The 22,047-nt window shown below is 31.8% G+C and overlaps 2 protein-coding genes across 2 annotated transcripts; both read left to right on the top strand.

Moving 5' to 3' along the window:
* The first annotated feature begins 5,277 nt into the window (after positions 1 to 5,277).
* Positions 5,278 to 7,663, top strand: LOC112090934 (ubiquitin-NEDD8-like protein RUB2). The gene is made up of 3 exons (XM_024163379.1): positions 5,278 to 5,522; positions 6,250 to 6,509; positions 7,328 to 7,663. The coding sequence occupies exons 1-3, from the start codon at positions 5,430 to 5,432 to the stop codon at positions 7,437 to 7,439; spliced, it is 465 nt and encodes a 154-aa protein (XP_024019147.1). The 5' UTR covers positions 5,278 to 5,429; the 3' UTR covers positions 7,440 to 7,663.
* Positions 7,664 to 18,231: 10,568 nt separating this feature from the next.
* Positions 18,232 to 21,454, top strand: LOC21399287 (transcription factor MYB63). Its single transcript, XM_010094720.2, has 3 exons — positions 18,232 to 18,444; positions 20,111 to 20,240; positions 20,383 to 21,454. The coding sequence occupies exons 1-3, from the start codon at positions 18,306 to 18,308 to the stop codon at positions 21,275 to 21,277; spliced, it is 1,164 nt and encodes a 387-aa protein (XP_010093022.1). The 5' UTR covers positions 18,232 to 18,305; the 3' UTR covers positions 21,278 to 21,454.
* The last annotated feature ends 593 nt before the right edge of the window (positions 21,455 to 22,047 follow it).

The raw sequence follows: 22,047 nt of genomic DNA, 5'->3' as shown, positions 1-22,047 counted from the left end.
AACACTAAAAGCTCCTAAGAAGAAACCTCCTAAGAAGAAACCTCTACAGTTTTGAAAGACCGCACCTCCCCCAGTTAAATTATTTCTCTTAGCAGCCTTATCCGTGTTAACTTTAATCCAAGCCAGCAGAGGAGCCCTCCAAACAATAGAATAAATCTTAGGAGCTTTCATCGGCACAACCTCAAGACCAAAAGCTTTGACAACAAGTAATTCTTGAAGGGAGTTTCTCATAACACTAATCTTTAGCTTACCAACCTCAACTACTACTTGTTTAACCACCATCTAAAGAAAACAGAAACTAGAAACCACACTATAAAAAATAACCTTATTTCTCAAAGACCAAATAGCCCAAAAGCTAGTAACAATCGCAATAGACCATAATCAATAAACTTGAGAACCAAAATCAGCTTCAAAAGCACAAGAAATCATCTCTTCAATACTTCGAGCGGGACATAACCGCCTACCAAAAATCTCAGAGATATGATCTCAAATCTTAACAACAAAATCACACTCTAAAAATAAGTGAGAAATAGATTCCTCATGCTTATAGCAAAAACGACAAACTGAGGCAAAACAAAACCTCTCTTTTGCATAACAGTCTCCACTGGAAGAGCACCATGAAGAGTCATCCAAACCACAATCGACCTTCTAGGGGGAATATGGCCATGCCAAATCTTTCTACCCTATAACCGCTCAACAGAAGCCACACGAACCTCCTCATAAGCCCGAGCAGTAGTCAAACTACCCCCTAACAACTTAGTCCAAATGAGACGATCTTCACAAGCAACAGAAGTGCAACTAATAGCTTGAACAATATGAGGAAAACCATCCGCCAAAAAAGAAGGAATAACCCAAGAAGAACCATCCTAAAAATCTGATATGACAGCTGAAAGATGAGCTCTAATGAGTTCAGAAACATCCAACAAGTCTACTAAAAGAGACTCAAGCCAATTATCTTTCCAAAAATTTACCTTTGATTTTTTACCAACCAACCACATAGATTTCAAGGAAAGCTTCACACTATCTATTTGATGCCATGCCAAATAGAAGAAGCAATTCGAGATTTAGGAATGCCATCAGCCTTTAACAAACAGCCCCTCAAGAAAAGAAAAATACCATCACGCTCAGAAATGAGATTCCAAGTCAACTTGTTCAAACAAGCCTTATTAAGAGCTAAAAGATTTCTTATACCCAAACCCTCCTCACCAAAAGGTCTACAAACCTTATCACAAGAGACAAAAATCATTTTTTTTTTCACCGAAACGGACCAAATAAAATTCCTCATAGCTCTAGCAACAACTAATATGAGAGATTTTGGCCAGCAATACACCATAAAAGAATGTAAAAGAGAAGAAGTAGCCACTGTCTTAACCAACTCCACTCTACCAGCTATATAAAGAAGACCACACTTCCAAGAAGTAAGCTTACTGATCACCTTATTTACTACGGGACGAAGATGAGCACAATTTGGCTTACCTTTAAAACAGCTAATGAAGCAAGAGATTGAGAAACTTCTCAAGACAGTACTAAGTGATAGAGAAGCTAATGTTTTGAAGGTTGCACTTTGGGCTTTATGGAGACATATCCCCCAGTCTTACGAGGAGATAGAGAGATTGTCGAAACCTTCAAGAAAGAAAATCAGACAGATCATAAATGGCTTTGCCTTGTCAAAGTTATACAACATACAAGCATTGTAAACGACCTAAGAATATTGTTTATTATATTGATTGATTTATTGAAAATAGGAGGAAAAGAGCATAGAAAATAAAGGGAAAAATGATGTTCTTTCCAAATTTCCCACTTCCAATCATTCTCAACAAGTTGTGGCCAAGAAAGAAAAGATAAACAGATGTATTTCTTTTTTGGTAATGCTAGCTTAGGCCATAAACAAACTGGATACATGTATTTTTTTTTTCTCGTAATTTTTGTTTCTTCTTGAATTTACAATATATATATATATATATGTGCCAATAACTACTAGGTTAAACGACATGAGTAGGGTAGAGTGAAGCTTAGATTTGGGATGGCGCGGGATTGATCCCCTATTTGTATAAAAACAACATCAATTATCTAACATCGCGTTGTTCTCATTCTCAACATGTCGTGTCATTATATATATTATTGTCGTTTGCAGTCAGTTGACGTTTTTAAAACAACATGTCGTTTTCATAAGTTGTCATCGTATTACCCTATATTGTTATTTCTTCTCAAATTTGTTTGTGTTCTTAATAGAAATTATCATTGATAAGGTCATTTTCGTTTGCAGTCTGTTGTCCTTTTTAATAATATTGTTGTTTCCTAAGAACAGTGTCGTGTTGTGTGAAATATCAAATTAAACAAATTTAAGATAAAATATAAATAACAAAACAATTTAAGACGTTCACGAATAGAAATGACGAAGAAATTTCACTATAACTAAAAAGAGATTATAAAAGACTGTCAAATATCTCTCACCACTTAAATCCTGAAGACATCTAAAACCTCTTAATAGAAAAAAAAAAAAAGAACTTTAACTGTCAAAAAATAATTCTATGACCAAATATTTCTACACTAAAATAAAAGAGAGAAAACTATGTATAGATAGAAAACAAACTGTGCGGCTGCCCTATAACTCTCGCACGGCTCTATGACTCACGTACATATATTATATATGAATGGAAAATATTATAGGCCCGTTTATTTTATTGATTTGAGTTTTAAATTCGAATTGAGATTTAATTTTATGTGAGAGCTTCTTATTGTAGCAAAATAATTAGATGTGACTATTTTTGAGAACTTTTTACTGTAACAAAACTCGAATCGGTAAAATGAACATGACCTTAAAAACCTCACACCTGAGTAGCACGCCCGTTTTAGTTCGCTAATTTGAGTTGTGATGTGATTTTATATGACAATTTTTTACTGTAGTAAAAAAGTTAAATGTAACTGTTTCTGAGAACTTTTTACTATAATAAAACTCGAATCGGTAAAATAAAGGGCTCGTTTAATTCGTTGATTCGAGTTTTTAATTCGAGTTGAGATGTGATTTCATGTGAGAGTTTTATACTGTAGTAAAAAAGTTATATATAACTGTTTATGAAAGTTTTTTACTATAATAAAACTCAAATTCTAAACTTGAGAGGGTCTCGGTGTATATGCTTATTGCTTTGGCTTCGCAAACAAAGTCGGTAGGCCTTCGAGTCTAAGCGCAAGTCAAACTAGAAAAGATAATGCTTCTCCAAAAAAGAACAAGCGGCAGCACCTGCTGTGAAAAACCAATGGGCCTCGGCCCAATAGAAAAACCAACCGGAAATAGTAAAAAATATGCCTATGAAAAGTTATAAGTTAATTTGTAGTTATAAAAATTAATAGGTCGTCAGGTTATAGTTTATAATTAAATAAGTTATGGATAAATTTATCAAGTTATAATTTATAGTCAGACAAGTTATGGATAAAAACCGACAATAACTTGTTAAGTTATTAACAAAAACAGTAATTTGGCCTATTTATTAACTTATATAAACTATTGACTTATTAATTTTAATTCATCTCAATCTCAAGTCTTAACCTATTTTCTTCTTTCTCCACAAGCCCAACATGTCGTTAGTATAATATATTGTCGTTTATCAGGTTATTGTCGTCTGCACCTTTTTTTTTTTTTTTTTTTTAATTTGTGGTCGTTCGTCGCTTTCAGCATTTTCCGTTGATAAGGGTATTGCGTAGTTTTTAATTGATTGCCTTTTAAGAAACACCATCATTTCTTTAAGTTACTGTCCTTTATCAACTTCTTGTAGTCTGCACGGCTGCGCCTATGTTGTCAATAAGTTGTCATTTGTTCCAAAGAATTTGTTGTTTTAAGAAAAAAATCGTTTTTACCTTAAAAAAGATGTCGTTTCCAGGTCATTGTCGTCTACCTGTATGGCTTTTTAAACACGTTGTTGTTGACAACATTATTGTGGTTCTTATATGGTTCATCACTCAAGACAAAAAGCACAGATAGCATAAAGGGCACAAAAAAATAAAAAATAAAAATCATGCTTTCAATGTTATCATAGTTAAAAAAAAAAAAAAAGGTCAAATCAATCTTTAAAAAATTAGTAAATAGGAACGGCATTGTACAAGCATCATTCACAAACGACTTGTCGTGAACCAGCAAAACAAATAACGACACCATAATATATCGTATGAGTTCCAAAGCTTATCTTTCAGCCGGATTGAAAAGCGCAAATTTTCTATTTAATTTTTAGTATCTTAATTACACAACACCATTCTATAAATGATAAACACAAAAGATTGAGTTAAAAAATAATTTAAATTTTTAACACGGCGTGACATGATATGATTAGTTTAACACTAATTAAGATATCAAAATTGAACAGAAAATTTGAGTCCGTTGGCCAAATAGGTCATTAAACTATCAATTAGTCTTTAACGATGAATCTATTCTTAATTCCTCATTGTTTTGGCCCTTAAATTTTCAAATTCATTATATGCTCAGTCATGGATTGTAGAAATTAGACAAAAAAGAACAATTAAAGAAATCAATTATTCTAATTCCAAGGGGCAGGTACACACATATCTTTTCTTTTTTCCTCTTAAAAAAATTAAGATAATGCCATTTACTTTTTCTAGGGAATATACTATTACCTTTTTTGAGTGAAATATCTTACACAAATTTGGAATATCAGAAGGTAGGGGGGGCCATAGAGACATTACTATTCTCACAAATTTTTTTTTTTTTTCTTCAATCTCAATTCCATAAATGAAAGGAAAGTTTCTGGATGTACATGATCCCACTATCGCAAAGGCCCCAAACACAAAACCTGTAAATAAAAATAATGAAAATTGCTCTCATATGAAAATACAAATCGAGGAGAGTTGTAAAGTTTCAGATCACATCAAAATTATTTTTATAAAATAAACTTATACTAAAATTAAATTGATTATAAAGTAAGAATTTTTTTTAGGATACCAAAAAAGAATTAAAATGTTAACATTTGAATTATATAAGGTTAAATAAAATGTGACAATGTAATTAAACCTGATACAAATATGATTGTGCAAGCTGTGACCTATCAGAATTCAATATATATATATATATATATATAACGAATTTAGATAAAGATTCAGCATTATAGATTATACTGTAGGGATAGGATAATATATTATTATTTAAAAAAAATTACTATATAATAATAATAAATAAATAAAAATTAAAGATTAGAATCAGATTTAAATTAGAATGACCCTCAAAACTTCCAAACGAGTGGCTACTTAAGCATTTATTAGAGCAGTCAGCGTTTTATTAAATCAAAATAGCTTCTATTCTCTCCAGAGAGCTATATATATTTAATATAATCGACTGAAAATCTCAAAATCCATTATTTAATTTCGAAAACCCTCAATTTCTCTCTGAGAAGAAAAATCCGACCAAGAAGAAGAAGAAGACGATGCAGATTTTCGTGAAGACTCTAACTGGGAAGACCATCACTCTCGAGGTTGAGAGCAGCGACACCATCGACAATGTCAAGGCCAAGATCCAGGTATAAATTTTTTTTTTTTTTAATTTTTATTTGCAAAGGTATAAATTTTACTGTTTGAATTTGCGACTCTGCTTGTTTGGATGGAAAGTCAAAATCTCTCGTTGAGAGACAAAGTATTAGAGGTTTTTGGGATTGAAATTGGATGTTGCGTTAGGGTTTGTAGAGGTTCTACTTCTGTTTTTATGGCTCTCAGGCTCTATATTTTTCTGGGTTTCGAGGTTTTTAGGTTGTTGTATATTTTTGCTTCTGAGAAAGTTTTCGTTGAAGTGTCTTTGGATTGTGAAAGTTTGTGATAGACGGTTCTTTTATTGATCTTTTCTTGAGGTTGTTTAATTGTTGTTCGATTTCTCGGTTTCTTTAATATGATTGTGTGTGTATAGCTCTATTATTCTTCTTGTTGATGTATTGATTTTTTTCTTTATGTAATATACAATTTTGGGTATTTTTTTTCTTTTTTCGTTGTTTGTTTAATATGCTCTGTTTGTTGTATGTATCTATTCTTTAATATGACGTGTGTGTAGCTCTATTTTTTTTTTAAGTACTACTGTTATTTATTTGTATTGTTGTATACAATTCTGGGTATTTGTTTTTGATGCTCTATGTGTATGTGGCTATTCTATGGTTTAATTTTTGCTGTCCCTCTTACTAATTATGTGTGTATGTGTGTCTATATATTTTGATTTGAGGGTAACCATACGAATTCCGTAATGAGTGAATTTGGTTTCAGGATAAGGAAGGAATCCCGCCTGATCAGCAGAGATTGATTTTTGCTGGGAAGCAATTGGAAGATGGGAGGACTCTTGCTGATTACAACATCCAAAAGGAGTCAACACTTCATCTGGTTTTGAGGCTTCGGGGTGGAACCATGATTAAGGTGAAGACTCTCACTGGGAAAGAAATCGAGATTGATATCGAGCCAACTGATACCATCGATAGGATCAAGGAAAGGGTTGAGGAGAAAGAAGGGATTCCTCCAGTGCAACAAAGGTATGCAATGCAGTATGCACTCTCTTTTAGCATTGTTGTTAAAAGTAAAAGTAATTAGGCAGTTTAGTTTAAGTACATTAATTTCAAATTGGTTTCTCCTAGCAACGTTGTTATGTGAACAGTTGAAGTGGTAAATTGGTCGCAACCTACCTCCTTGCATGCCTATTCTTTTCTGGTTGATATAGCATGATTTAGATTTCGCCGCCTGGGAAATTACCTTGAGTCTCTTAAAGTTGAGATATTTGGACGAAATCATATGCTAAAATTGTGACTGAGATGTCATTTTAACCTATCCTGTTCAAAATCTGTTATTGATTATTGTCCTGTATTTTTATTTGTAGCCATTTATGCACTGCTGAAGCTGAATCAATCCACTAGTTTGTGTTGTATCAAAAAGATTAGTTAATTTGTGCTTAATTCGAGTGTATATCACGCTACAGTATAAAAAATTCAAAATCTTAAAGATCTACAGCAATACAGCATCATTCTGTTTTCTTTGATTCTAAATCTTATGAAGCAAAAATAGCTTGAAAATTGTCCTTTTGGTCAACGTTCTTATTTACTTTCCTTCATCAGTATGTTTCTAAAAGCATATTCCAATTTGTTTGTGGTTTTTGTTTCCCATGTACTATTGAAGCTTGGTTTCCACTGATTTTTGGTTTTTACACTGTACTTGGTTCTGGTTATGTTATGAACCATTGGGCCTAGTGGCCAGTTTTGAATTGTGATCCATGTTCCTTAGTTTCAATTTTTAGAGTAAATGTGATACTCCTTTTATGAGAAGGAAAGATCTCACTGGTTTTACCATGTGGTTGCAGGCTCATCTATGCTGGAAAGCAGCTTGCTGACGACAAAACGGCGAAAGACTACAACATCGAGGGTGGTTCTGTCCTCCATCTTGTGCTAGCTCTTAGGGGCGGTAGTCTCTGAATGAAAAATATGTAGGTTCAAACCGACCCATTTGGGCTTCAATCGGTATTGGCACGTTGCAAGTGTTATGTTGATAAGACCGAAATACACAATGGTTACTATTAACTATATTTGCTTTTACTTTTTTCCTTTTGCTACCTCTGCTGGCTCTCTGACCTGATTTTCAATTGTTGGATGGTAATGAATTGGCTGCACATGATTGGAAAAGTGAATTTTATATCTCATAATCAATTTATCTAAATTCTTATTATTTTTATGTGGATGTTTTGTTATGTTAAACTAGGTTTGTTCTTTTGGAATAAAATTCAAAAAAAGTAAAGTTTGAATTGAAGTTACAATTTTATTCAAGTTGATATTCGTTTATAAAATTTGAGTTTGGATTTGAGTTTTAACTCGAGTTTTAATTTGAGTTTGGGGTTAAAATCTGAGTTTAAGTTTTCTCTTCAACTCAAGTTCTTAAACTTAAATTTAAGTTATTGAACAATATTTTTTCTACTTTTAAAAACGTCATATTTTTTTTGTTTTAATTCAGATGGAAATGATTTTTTTCTATGTGTCCACAATGAAGAGACGAATAAAATTTTACTCATATATCTTATTAAAATTTTTTATCACCATTGAGTTTTTATTAAAATACTATCTAAATACAAATTTAAGTTTTGATTTAATCAAACACAAACTCAAAAAGATTCTTATTTCAAACCATAACTCAAATGTACACAACCAAATACAAACTCAAGTTACAACTTCAATTTAAATTATAACTCAAATTCAACTCAAGATTTACATTCAAATCACTATGGGCTTGCTCTTTTGGAGTGTGACTTGAATGTATTTCTTGAGTTGAATTTGAATTACGGAAATAGTAGAAAATATGTCAATATGAAAAGTTTAAGGAAGTATATAGGCCAACTTTTCGTTATAGAAATTAATAGGCCATAATTTGTCAAGTTATGGTTCATAACCAGATAAGTTATGGACAAACTTGTTAAGTTATGGTTCATAGCCAGACAAGTTATGGACAAAAATCATGAATTATGGACAATAACTTGTCAAGTTATGGTTCATAACCAGACAAGTTATGGACGTAAACAGTAATTTGGCCTATTTATTAACTTATGTAAACTATTGGCCTATTAATTTTAATTCATCTCAAGTCTTGGCCTATTTTCCTCTTTCTCCCTTTGAATTATAACTTGAATTGAAGTTGTAACTTGAGTTTGTGTTTGGTTGTGTACATTTGAGTTATAATTTGAGATAAGAATCTTTTTGACTTTGTGTTTGAGTGAGTCAAAACTTGAATTTATATTTAGATAGTATTTTAATAAAAACTCAATGGTGATGAAAATTTTAATGGGGTATATGGATGGGATTTTATTCATCTTTTCGTTGTCAACGCATAGAAAAAAATCATCTCAATCAGGATTAAAACGAAAAAGTTATAGCATTTTTAAGAATATAAAAAATATTATTCATTAATTTGAGTTCGAGTATCTGAACTCGAGTTGAAGGGGAAATTTGAACTCAAATTTTAGTCATAAACTCGAATTCAAACTCAAGTTCAAACTTAAAAGAATATGAACTTGAATACAGTTGGAACTCGAGTTATATTTTTTTGAGTTTTTTAGGCTGCCGAACACGCCCTATGATTCAAAAATGTAACGAACAAGTTTTGAGTAACCCAGGTTTTGCATTACATGGGCCAAAGACTTTTAGGGCTTGTTTTTTTTACCATTTTTGAGTTAGGTGACTTGAGTGTAGATTTTGAGTTGAGTTTGAGTTATAATTTGAGTTGAAGTTGTAACTTGAGTTTGTGTTTGAGTGTGTAAATTTGAGTTATGGTTTGAGATAAGAATCTTTTTGAGTTTGTGTTTGAGTGAGTCAAAACTTGAATTTGTATTTAGATAATATTTTAATAAAAACTCAATGCTAATGGAAAATTTTAATAGGGTATATGGGTGGGGTTTTATTCGTCTTTTCATTGTCAACGCATAGAAAAAAATCATTTCAATCAGAATTAAAACGAAAAAGTAATAACTTTTTAAGAATAGAAAAAAATACTGTTTATTAATTTGAGTTCTAGTTTCTGAACTCGAGTTGAAGGGGAAACTTGAACTCGAGTTTTAGTTCCAAACTCGAATTCAAACTTGAGTTTAAACTTAAAAGAATATGAAGTTAAATAAAGTTGAAACTCGAGTTACTTTTTTTTTTTAAGTTTTTGAGGCTGCCGAACACACCTATATAATTCAAAAATGTAACAAACAAGTTCTCAATAACCTAGGTTTTGCATTACATAGGCCAAAGACTTTAGATTTTGTGAACAAATGGGAATGCAAAAACTTTTGTGTTTTCATTATTGAGTACATGAAACTCATGTATGGTAAAGCTAAAACTTAGTTTTTCAGTCAACATTTGCTGACAATGACGAGTGTAAACGGGATAAACGTTGAACATGAGTAGCTCAGCTTGTTTTAATTGCTTTTTAATCGTCTTGGAGTTTACAAGTGAATGGTATCCAGATAGCTGTTTGAATTTTCAGAACTTGGTACTTGAAAGGGAAAAGGTCCCAATTGCTATGAACTCCTCTGGCTATATTCACTCTGCATTAGTCTCACTGCTATATACTAGTGATGTTTAGGCTTTGTTCAGTAAGACTAAGGGACAGAAAATAGAAAGAAAAGTACGGTATTAACTTAGGAAAATCGTTCATTTTGTTGATTCGAGTTTAGATGTAATTTTATATGAGAGTTTTTTATTGTAGCAAAAAAATTAAATATGATTGTATATGAGAGCTTTTTACTGTATCAAAACTCGAATTCTAAACTCGAATCAGCGAAATGAACGGGACCGAAAAATAAAAAACGGACTTTTCTCTTATTGTGTTTAGTATGGATCTCGGCCTTATTCCCTCCATATCATGAGATTAAAATTTAAATTCTTTGAACGATTTGAAATTTCTCGCCCAATCTGTCATTGTTTTCCTACGTGCAAATATTCTTCCACTAAATTCAGGATTGCTTTTGAAGTTCTCAAAAGCTCTAGAATGTCTTGTCATTCTAGGATTGCTTTTGGATTTTGAAAACAATTTTCATATAAATAGATACAGTCAATATGTTTGGTAAAAACGCATGAATGTATATGTATCGTTGCAATTTTGCTCCTATTTTTAGTAGAAATAGTATTAAAAAAAAGTTTGTGTTTTCTAATAGCACAACAATCCCAAATTTAGCATGTTCGTATTTGATGGCTTTTGTCTGTCTGGATCGTTTTTTTTTTTTTTTTTTTTTTTTTTTTTTTTTTTTTTTTTTTTGTTTTTTTTTTTTTTTTTTTTTTTTTTTTTTTTGTTTGTAATTTTCTTGATGTCCTTATGGTATTGGCCTTCTTTACTTTATTCGATTAACTTTATTTTAAGCAGCCTCAACTCTTGTTTTGTATTTTACTCCCATTAACTTGGCGGTGACATGTGGTAATCAAGTTCTTCAAGAGTAGTATATACTTGCCGCCCATGTTTATTATTAATTGAAATTTGCATAGTTTTAATGTGTGGTTATTTTAGTCCTACCATCAGCATCGCTTTATTATTATTATTTTTTTTTTAAAAAAATTATTGAACTTACTGTTAAAGTACGTAAGTTTAAATTTTTATCATATATTCTTAATTAATACTCTTTTAATTAATATAATTATTTGACTAAAATGATATTAATCAAGAATAAGATAAAAATATAGACCCATTTACTCTGTTTATATCATTTTCTCTTATTTTTTACTCCCATGCTATATACTCTCTTTCTCAAGTCTTAACCCTTGACGCTTGGCTTCTTTGGACTTTGTACTGCAAGAAAACTTTTTTTTGAAGCTTTTTTTTTTAATTTTTTTTTTAATTTCAATGACAAGAAAACTAAAGGAGATAAAGAAAGGCCATGATAGGTGGAGAAAGTCCAAGCTTTTTAAATGGTTAAAAACTAAAATGGCAAGAAGTAGTCCTTTTTAGTTTGCCTGTTCATTTTATAAGTTTAAGCTACAACTAAAATCTTTTTGATGCATTTCTCTAATAAAAATTTGAATTTCTGTTTAATTCTACAAACTAAACAGGCGTTTAAACTTAATCTTCATCAAACTCCAATAAGAGATTCTAAACTCCAAGCCACTCTTCCCTTCTAAGCCATGTTGATCATCCTCCAAAATTAGACCCCAAAAACTTTGCGTCTTATCTTTAGGAATGGTTGCTCAGTAATTTTTATTTGCAAATCTGCCAACATTAGGAGAAATTGTAATCTTAAATATAGCACTACAAGAGTTTTGCAAAATTGTCCAGTTTTCAAATTTTTTTTAAAAAATAAAATAAAATCAAGATGTCCTTTCTTGGTGATATGGCATAACCCTTTAGAATATTTGTCAATCTCAACATGTAAATTGCCAAAATCATCCCTGATCCAAAGGTCAGCTAGATTGCATCCACAGGTCATGCCACCATCTCATTTGGGACAAACAAATGAGATCATTTGATGTCATTCAACAGTTTTCCAAATCCCAAGGGCATCCATGTAGAATTTTATAGACCCACCTTGATTCTTTTTGATATTTAAGCCTCATTCGCTTCACAGATTTAAATTTTTAATTTTAGTTGAGATGTGACATTTTCTGAGAGTTTTTAACTGTAGCAGAAAAAATTAGATGTGACATTTTCTGAAGGACTTTTAACTGTAGAAACATAAAACTGAAAACTCGAATCGGTAAAATGAATAAGGCCTTAGGTTTCTTCTCTTTTTGTTTATTTAAATAATAAGAAAATTAAAATATTTATTATTGTCTTAATTTTGTGATTCCTAATGAGCCAACAAGGTAGAAGGATAGAATAGAAGCAAGCAAAAATTAGTTTTTTCTTTCAAAATTCTTTTTGATCCTTGAACTATTAGCATTAGTACTGTGGTAATTTGGTTACTAATCAATATTTTAACTGAATGATTAGTCCCCGAATTTATTTATTCCTTACAACACAAAATTGATTTTAAAGTTTTGATCCTTAGCCATACAAATTGATCTTAAAATTAAATGGAGGTGATTAAATGTCTATTGCATGATAATCTGAAATTTTACAAAGCAGTTAGATGAAGGGTAAATGCTATATGCACATAACGTCTCAAGTTTTTATGTGACGAAGAAGTGGTTTGACTCTTTTAAAATTCTTAAAATTTAGTAATGTCAATTTCGTGCTAGCAATAAAAATCACCAAAAAAGATTAAATTGGGAGACAAATTTGTAAAACAAAAAAAAGAATTAGGTAGTTTGTGGATGGATGAGATAAATAACAACAATTAGAAAATCTTTTCGTTTTTTTTGTTGTAAGGATGAGATCATGTAAATGCAACTAGTCAGATTGTCACGGCCATGCATTTTCTTGCCATATGCGATATTACATAAGCAGTCCGTGCATAATTAGGCCATGCACCATGCTGCTGTTGCTCCTCTCGAAACTGATGACACATGTTGATCAATTATTTGACTCCCAACGTTTCAAAAGCCGAATAATACTTGAGTAGATGACTTAACTTAATTAAGAATTTAAAGATTTTCAACTCCAATTAAAGTCTCTTGGGTGGGATTGTCAAGAGGACATGCCACCCAATTTGAGAATAATCAAGCTAGTTCCTTTGAAAAAGCACCGTTAGTGCAATGATATGATTAATTTGTGGTCTCCATTTTGCACTAAATTGCCATTGGAATGTGACATTTTTCTGATTTTCCCATTATAAGTACTAACCATATATTATCAATCCCTTTTCAAACTAAAACTCTTTGCAAGAAAATCCAAGCACTCGTGTATTATCAAGAAAACAACTAAACAAGTATATATGCATGTCAAAAGCAGTTCTACATTTGTCAACTTGACGGTACGCCACGTGGCACCGTACCCTCCTCCCACGTGAGCCAAGTGTCATGCAAATGTAATAAATATTATTATATCTTTTTTCACATCACTGGTATTATATTGTCGTTCGTTGGTGTCTTTTTACAGCTCTCTTCTTAGACTTGTCTACTTTAATTTGTTCTGCTCATGAAAAGTCTTTAATGGTTAGTGAGGATCTACTAACCCAGGGGAAGATGTCAAAATTAGGTGCCAAGAGTAAAAGCCTTTTAATGTTAGTTTCCCTAACAACTGACTTGAGCCGAAATTAATTAATGGGGTTTTTTTTTTTCTTTTGTGTCGTTTTCAAATGGGTAGACTTTGTTAGACTACTAGTAGTATATGGGATTGCATGGAGCAGGAGTTTGGCATTGAAATTAAATTTTAAACACAATTTGAAGTCAATATGTAAATGTTTTATACTATATTCAAAAGGCACTAACTTGGGCCGGTGACCGAAATCATATGACTAAATTTTATTGTCACCCTTTTGTTTCTTGTTCATGCACATCATGATGAAAGAACTCAACCAAAATTCCAATTGCTGAAGTTGTATGATCAATAAACTAGGAAAAAGAATTATCCAACTTTAATATGATGGGGTACTCCTAAACTATTTTTGAATGTATATCCTGTCAAAATTATATCAAAATAAAAAATAAAACAAGAACTTGATAAAAATCTAAAGGATCTAATTTTCATACCCAACCAAAGCGTTCTAATTGTACAATTCTTAGCTGTTGAAGTACAGGAGTTTCATGCTGTATAGTCAAAATCAGGATTATCCATGAAATTTCAATTCAATACCTCTACAAACTCAAGTAGCTAGGGCAGTGTTCTCAACAAAAAAAAAAAAAAAAGAAGAAAAAAAAGTAGCTAGAGCAGTATTTCACTAGCTTAAAAATCAATCTGATCATGAGAATTCAGGCCTAATCCATGTTTCTATCGGTTGAACATGACTTCTCAATTACAAATTTCGTTATGATTCATGAGGTTAATTATAGTCAATTTTAACAAGTTTACTCACTAACATATCAAAATTATTACAAAAAATATCCTTTTAGAAATTGTATTACAATGATATTAGGGTTTTTTTATACTAAAATGTAATTAAAAGCTCCCTTAGATCTGTAAGACCTGGTCTTTCGTCATCTGTTTTTTTTTTTTTTTTTTTTCTTGAAAAGGGATGTAATTAAAAGCTCCCTTAGATCTGTAAGACCTGGTCTTTCGTCATCTTTTTTTTTTTTTTTTTTTTCTTGAAAAGGTGTTCTGATGTAATCTACCATCACCAAGAAAAAGGACCCCCAAAAAAAAAGAAGGGGGGAAAAATAGCTACAAATTGGCCACTTCTACCTACATTTTGAAAAGAGTTTAAAATTCCACATTTTTTTTCCTGTGCCCGGGAATCTTTTTTTGGGTAGAATTATCTCAATTCCTGTCTAAATCCTAATTAGTTAGGTCACTAATGGTGACACATAATATTATGTTTTCCTCGTTTATCTAGAGAAGGACAAAAATAGTGGAAGGGCTGCAAAAAATATGGCAAAGTATTGGAGTACGGTACTGTTGCTTGTAATTCTTTTTGTGTTGATACGTATTATTGTTGTCATTATGATCTAGTTATTTGAATTAGGTTAATTAAATTACAGAACTAAGTGGTGCAGTTAACTTTAAAATCAGGATTACTTAAGCCTTTAGGCGTTTTTTGCAAGCCGCCACACTAGGATACTGTACTGGTTAAGCATGGTATATTCATGCTAATTTTAAGGGAAAATGGGAGGCTTTATGCAAACTTTTTCAACATCATGAAAGAAATGTGCAACATGAGAAGCCATATTGTAAATATGAGGGGTGATAACTAGGCTTATGCCGCTTTTAAAGTTTTTTTTTTTATTCATATGTACCACTTTTGAGGTGTAAATTAAGCTTTTTTCTTTTTATTTTTTAAATGAATGTGGTACGTTTGAAATCCAACTGGAAAGAAGTGATGTTCCTCTAAATAACACAACCTTATAAATTAATGAATCTTACTATTCAGTCCTTATATATCTCGCATTCAAATTGAATCTTACAATTTCATGATTCCTGAAAAGTATTTTATAAGTTCAAAATTATGTCAAATTAAGTTGATTTAAACAATCTCCTAATTGAAGGAAGAACGAGAACCAAATGAAATATACACAAGTCAAAATAAACAAAACGATAAAAGTTTGGCAATTGGGTAATGGCATTTTTCCCTCAAAAACACTATATATGACAATTTTCTTGTATTACAATATTACATCAAAGTAATAATACATATAAAATGTATCTTTGTTACTTATTGTGAATATGTAATACGAATACATTTTGTATGTATTAAATTTAACTAATTAAATGATAAAAGCTAAAAGTAAATTACTCTATAATTGCTTTAAAATTAAATTAATTAAAGTAAATTAGAAAGAGCTAACTTAATAACCAAAAATTGAACATAAACTCGAATTTTTTTATGAGAGAAAATCTTGTAGATAGCTAAAAGTTCAAATTTACGAGACAACCGATAACTAAAAATAAGACTAGAGTTCTTGAAAAATTTTAGGTACGTAGCTTCTTAATTTATTTGCATGTGCATGCACACGCATATATATATATATATATATATATGTGTGTGTGTGTGTGTGTGTGTGTGTATGCCTTATATTTATTTTTACACATATAGTATTACGAATTTTACATGATATGATACGAGAATGGTATTCATGCTTTTTAAATGGAAAATTCCAAGTAAAGCAGGTTTTAAATCTTAATGTTTGATCTACGAAAAACTAGGTTAAAAATGATATACGATTTGACACAAAAATGTTGCTATTCATAGATCATAACGTTAAACTTTAAACTTTCTCTAACATAGAGCAATATAGATCTGACTATCTTGCTAATAAACATGACGATAATTTTATAGTACGTATTGTATTTTGTGATTAAGAATCGAAGCTCTCCTGATAGAGCAAAATTTAGTTTAATGCTGAGGCATATTTGCGTTTCTGAACTCAAATTTAATCAATTAGTCACATTTAAAATTTTAAAATATATACAAACAAATTAACAAAGCCTAAAAAATTTCTACTTAAAATAGTCATGATTTAACCTAAAATGCCATTTTTCCCTTTCAATTTCTATAAATTAAATAGTCCAGATCAGGTCCTTCAACTTCACCTAAAAGGCTAAAGCCAAGTTCTTGACTAGTGATGTTCATCCCTATATATATATATATATGTGTGTGTGTCTGTGTGTGTGTGTGTATAAATTACTAAAAGCTATTAAATGTATGACTAATATATTGGGAAGAGATAATAGTAGTTTGACACATATGTAACATTCCATTAAAAAGGATACGCTTTATAGAAATCTTGAATCGGTAAGAAATCCCCTCATGATCAACTTACCAGAATTGGGGAGTATAATATTGAGAAAAGGTAGACCAAATAAGAACTCAAAACGGCCATTGAAGTTTGAATACAAGGAACCCAAAAGTCTTGTTAATTGAACCATTACATTCACCAATGTTTACTTTCGAGATCAACAGTTAGCTAAATAGTGGGATTAGTAATGTCCATTGTGATCTCATACTTTAAACTTCTCCGGAAGATTTTGTGCTCCATCTACTCGTGAGAGTTTTGTGTGTTGATAAAGGAATTGGTAATACAAAGATGAGTCTCACAATGCCACTCACAATTTCTTTTGGAGTCATCAAATATCTAGATTGTTAGTTTACCAATTCATCTCAAAAGCTTAAGCTGTTAGGAGGTGAGTCAACAATAGTTTTATACTTTAACACTCTCCCTCACGTGTGGGCTGGACAATAGGCAATCGTGTGAGTAAATTAATTAAAAAACTCAACACGTGAATATTTAAACCCGAGATATATTAAAGACCTAACACATGATGACAATTTAAATGGGAATAAAGAGTGCAATTATGGAGGTTTGAACTCATGACCTTCCGTTTTGATACCATATTAGTTTATCAATTAATCTCAAAAACTTAAGCTGTTAGGAGGTGGACCAACAATAAATATGATTTAATGGGATCCGGTTATGGGTTACAATATTTAAAACTCTACGTTTTAATGGAAGATAAATCCCAATAAGACACGGAGAGATGGGTCCCATTAATAGAGTTCACGTGGATCCAACTAGTGAGGCCTATTTCTTTATGTCTGATGATGAGGATAAATCCCTATTGGAAAAGCACTTAATATATTATTTCCTTTTAAAAGTCTTGTGGTCTATTAACTGGCTATATATGGTTATGTGTTACTTTATTTCTGTTCGTGTTGATAAAAAAAAAAAAAAGGAACTAATTCATAACCAATAACGCTAGACATTGAAAACAATGGATGATGAGATCATAAATATGTAAAATGACGTCATCCATCAAAATTTGGTGAACTAGCACTGGGAAACGGCTCTGATCAAAGTACCACGTTGACTACACTAAGCTCACCTGTAGAAGGCCAAATCTTCAGCATTGCTGATAAGGACAGGTTCAAAAATTGTTAACCACAATAGGGTGTGAAAAAAGAAAATAATAAACTTACCGAGACGAGACACCAAATGTCGAATAAATTAATTGAATGGTGGGATTTTTAGATATTTAGTAAATCCTACTAGATTTCTCTCTATTTATTGCATCAAAAAAGGGTACCCCATTTTGAGGCATGACCCTTGTGGGCTTATTATGGGAACAAATATTCCTCTCTCTCCTCTTTCTTATTACTTACATATTATTGCACCAACACTTGATATATAAACGTGAAAGGTAATGAGAAAATGTATATGTTTGTCAATATCTATAGATAAAAACAAAAGATCTCATCTCTTGATCAAGTATATATAGTACTGAGTGAGTCAGAGAGAAAGACATAGATATATACATACATAGAGAGAGAGAGAGGAGAGGAGAGAGAGAGAGGAATGGGGAAAGGAAGAGCACCTTGCTGTGACAAGAGCCAAGTGAAGAGAGGGCCATGGAGCCCTGCTGAGGACTTGAGGCTCATCACTTTCATTCAGAAACATGGCCATGATAACTGGAGGGCTCTCCCTAAGCAAGCAGGTAACTTTTTTTTTTTTTTTTTTTTTTTTTTTTTTTTTTTTTTTTCTCATCTCTCACTATTAATCAATTTGTTCTTTATGAGACAATGCCAATCATAAAACCTTGATTCAGTCTTTCTTATAATTAGGTTCTTGATCAACCCAGAAAACCATTGACTGGTAATCAATGCCTTTGACTTCTTTTTTTACCTTAATTAATAAAGATTTCATTTTTCCAGGACTCATTCAATGTATCATAGATTACTAAAGATTCTATATCATTTCATAGATGTTCAAATAACAATCCAACTTTTTTATTTTTTTTAACGTGTCGAACCGGCAACTTCCCTCAAATCCCGTGTCATTAAGCTCAAATGGTCTTAGGTTATAATCGGGTTTTCGATAACAATAACTTGAATAATATCAATTTTCTTGGCTTGTCATTTTTTTTCTTAACACCCTATACCAATATCTCCAAGATTTTGATGATCAAATGATGTTTTCAAAAGCTTTTGACAGTTTCGTGTTTGTTTTCTCAAATATGACCAAAGTTGTCATAATATGCCGTGTGTTGTCTTCAATGAAGGGAGTGTAGTCGCACCAAACGATACGTAGTATGTTAACTTTTTACCAATAATTTTTTGCCAAGAAAATACAACATATTTTTTCAAACAAAGTTTGAAACGTCTTCTTGAGTTCACTTTTGTGGGCCCCATTGAACCTTACAGTTCAGCCATGATATATATAATCGTTACCATATTGTTTTCTTTTTGAAGGGGAAAAAAAACAATGATTATTTACAGCCTGATATTAACATTTATATAAGGATATCATTATAAAATCAATGCGAGGTTTACCATATTTTAATATTATTTACAACCCTAAATTTAATGCTTTTTGGGCATGTAAATAGACCAAAATTTACTTATATATGGAAAAGTATTTAAGGTTTTCCCCCCCTTTTTCATTTAACAGCTTTATATAATGGAGTGAATTCTCTCTAATTAAGAAAATTAATTAAACTAATAATCAATAAAGTCACTACAACTTCATTGGTCTCTTGTTGATTATTTATTTTTAAATGAAAAATGTACTTTCAACGCTAATGGTACCAAAGGTAGGTTCTAAGTCGGTTTCGTTTATGTGGGACCCACACCCATATATCTTGGGGTGCTCGCACTAAATATTGTACTAAACTGCAATTCTCTATTTAAATTGTCACGTATGGCCAAGTTAGGAATATCTTACCAACTTTAAAAGAAAAGGTCAAATTGGCAGTGGGAACAAACCTTGTACGACCAAAAGTCGCATTAAGCTTACTTATGGGAGTCTAATTTGCATGGTTATTAATGTTCGAGTGTCATTTTCAAATTTTATATATGTAGTCAAAATACACTTAATTCTAACTACAATTTAGTAATAAAATGAAAAAAATATTTTCCGTTTCTTTTCTTTCTTTCTTTCTTTCTTTTTTTTAAAGGTTGAACCTTTGACATTCTTACAAGCTTTCTTTTTCAAGAACTAAATTCTCTTCAAGAAAAACATGTCAAATTGCTTTCATAAGATTTGCTTTCAAATGAACTTGAGTTGAACCTTAATATTTGGGACAATACTAATAATCCGTATTCCAATCGTGTCAAAAATATTCTTTAGTTCACACTATAGATGCTTTCTTGTCGTTTTTGCAGGGTTGTTGAGATGCGGGAAAAGCTGTCGTTTGAGATGGATTAATTACCTCAGGCCTGACGTCAAGCGAGGGAACTTCACTCAAGAGGAAGAAGAAGCCATGATTAAGCTACATGAAACTTTGGGAAACAAGTAGGACCTCGTAACATTATTTATTATGTACATGAAATGATGTTAATACATATATACATATATATATATATATATATATTCACTTTGGAATTGTATATGGAATTGTATATATATATATTAAGACGTGACACTTATTGTGTAGGTGGTCCAAAATTGCGTCATATTTTCCTGGAAGGACAGATAATGAAATCAAGAATATTTGGAACACTCACTTGAAGAAGAGATTGCCCTTAGCCAAGAACTCTGATTCTAGCGGAGATGAATCAAAAGAATCCTCCATAACATATTCTTCCTCATCTTCATTCAGTTCAAATCCATCTTGCGGAAAACGAGGTTTGGAATCGGAGGAGCTTGGACATCGATCCGACGATGAATCCGTCCCCAAGAGGCCATGCAGCAATAATGATCAGTTGACAATCGTCCAAGAGAAGCTAATTGATCACGATGTGCAAAAAGAAGTGACAAACCCTAATGACCAACTGATCATCACAAGCACTACTACTACTACTACTTCTTCAGCTTCTTCTCATGCTTCAAATATGTCAAACAGTACCAACACTACTCAAGCTGATCATGTTTCAAGGGACGATGATCATGATCAAGAGGATGATCAAATGGCTAATAATTGGCTGTTTGACTTTATGGGACCTTATGATGTTAGTGATATATTACAGGAGGTGAACAAACCGGACACCCAAGCTGATTTAATGGCCCCATTGGAGGCTGATTATGAGTTTTGGAACATGTTGGAGAATTTAGGCACTAATTTTCTCCAACAGCCAAACGACCAAGTCCAACCTCAAAGTTCAAACTTTAATGGGGAAGGACACAAGGGAGAGAATATTGAAAGTTGGGATTGGATTAGAGCCTTGGAAAACGAGCTCGGATTAACGGGAAACGACAACCAAAACCAGCAACTAGTCTTGGAAGATCAAAGCCATGCAATGGAGGAACAAGTCCCAGCAGAGATGTACTTTCACTATGACGTTGAGGAAAAGCTGCCAGAAGAATCTGATCCATGCCTATACCTTTACTAATTATAATCAATTTGCGCGGCCCTTTATAAATATTTGCAACAACATTCAGCAGCCATCTGATTGATTATTAATCAAATCATTGATTAATTTATTTTTTTCTCTCATGATAGGGCTGTTTATTGTCAGAAGCTTCAGGTACTTTTTAGTACTGTTCATTATTAATTATTTAGAGATTATTGACTTTAGGGTTCTTCTCATCATGATGTGATGTATGATGGATATTTGATTTGATGCATTCTTGCAAATTAAGGGAAATATATGTTAGTGTTGTGTAGACTGAAATACAATTAGCATTGTTGTTTGTCCAGTGACTAATTTTGAGTTTTAATCAAGTGATATTTTACAAGTCAAACTTTCACTAGTGGGTTGGTGATACATATAGTACAAATTATTATTCTCAAGTACTATAATATCATTGGTGAGATTTTTTTTTTTTTTTTTTTCTGTGTCCCCACTAGTCTTAACTTGAAAGTACACAGTAGTTGGTGCTTGACAATTGAGATAGAGCAATCTAGATTTCCTGTAAGGTAAGCCAATCGAGACTCTCATATGTACATGACATGTACGTGGAATGTCCGAGTCAAACGTATATGTACATGATATATATATATATATATATATATATGGTGAAAAGAAGTGAGACCCCACAAAAGCAGGTGAACCGGTTACGTATACTGGACTACGAATATACATATGAGGAAAAAAAAATCATGTTGGATAGTGTCAAGTGTGTGTTTTTGTTAATTGACTCTTACCAAACCAAATGAAAA

The sequence above is a fragment of the Morus notabilis genome, unplaced genomic scaffold, assembly GCF_000414095.1.
Source record: "Morus notabilis unplaced genomic scaffold, ASM41409v2 Scaffold1154, whole genome shotgun sequence".
NCBI classification, from domain to species: domain Eukaryota; kingdom Viridiplantae; phylum Streptophyta; class Magnoliopsida; order Rosales; family Moraceae; genus Morus; species Morus notabilis.
This window is presented reverse-complemented; position numbering and strand designations above follow the sequence as displayed.

Bases quoted from the DNA above. Each gene is read 5' to 3' on its own strand.
- LOC21399287 (XM_010094720.2), top strand. From the start codon at position 18,306: ATGGGGAAAGGAAGAGCACCTTGCTGTGACAAGAGCCAAGTGAAGAGA. The intron at 18,445-20,110 runs GTAACTTTTTTT...TCGTTTTTGCAG, and splicing joins GGCTCTCCCTAAGCAAGCAG to GGTTGTTGAGATGCGGGAAA. The intron at 20,241-20,382 runs GTAGGACCTCGT...CTTATTGTGTAG, and splicing joins CATGAAACTTTGGGAAACAA to GTGGTCCAAAATTGCGTCAT.
- LOC112090934 (XM_024163379.1), top strand. From the start codon at position 5,430: ATGCAGATTTTCGTGAAGACTCTAACTGGGAAGACCATCACTCTCGAG. The intron at 5,523-6,249 runs GTATAAATTTTT...ATTTGGTTTCAG, and splicing joins ATGTCAAGGCCAAGATCCAG to GATAAGGAAGGAATCCCGCC. The intron at 6,510-7,327 runs GTATGCAATGCA...ATGTGGTTGCAG, and splicing joins ATTCCTCCAGTGCAACAAAG to GCTCATCTATGCTGGAAAGC.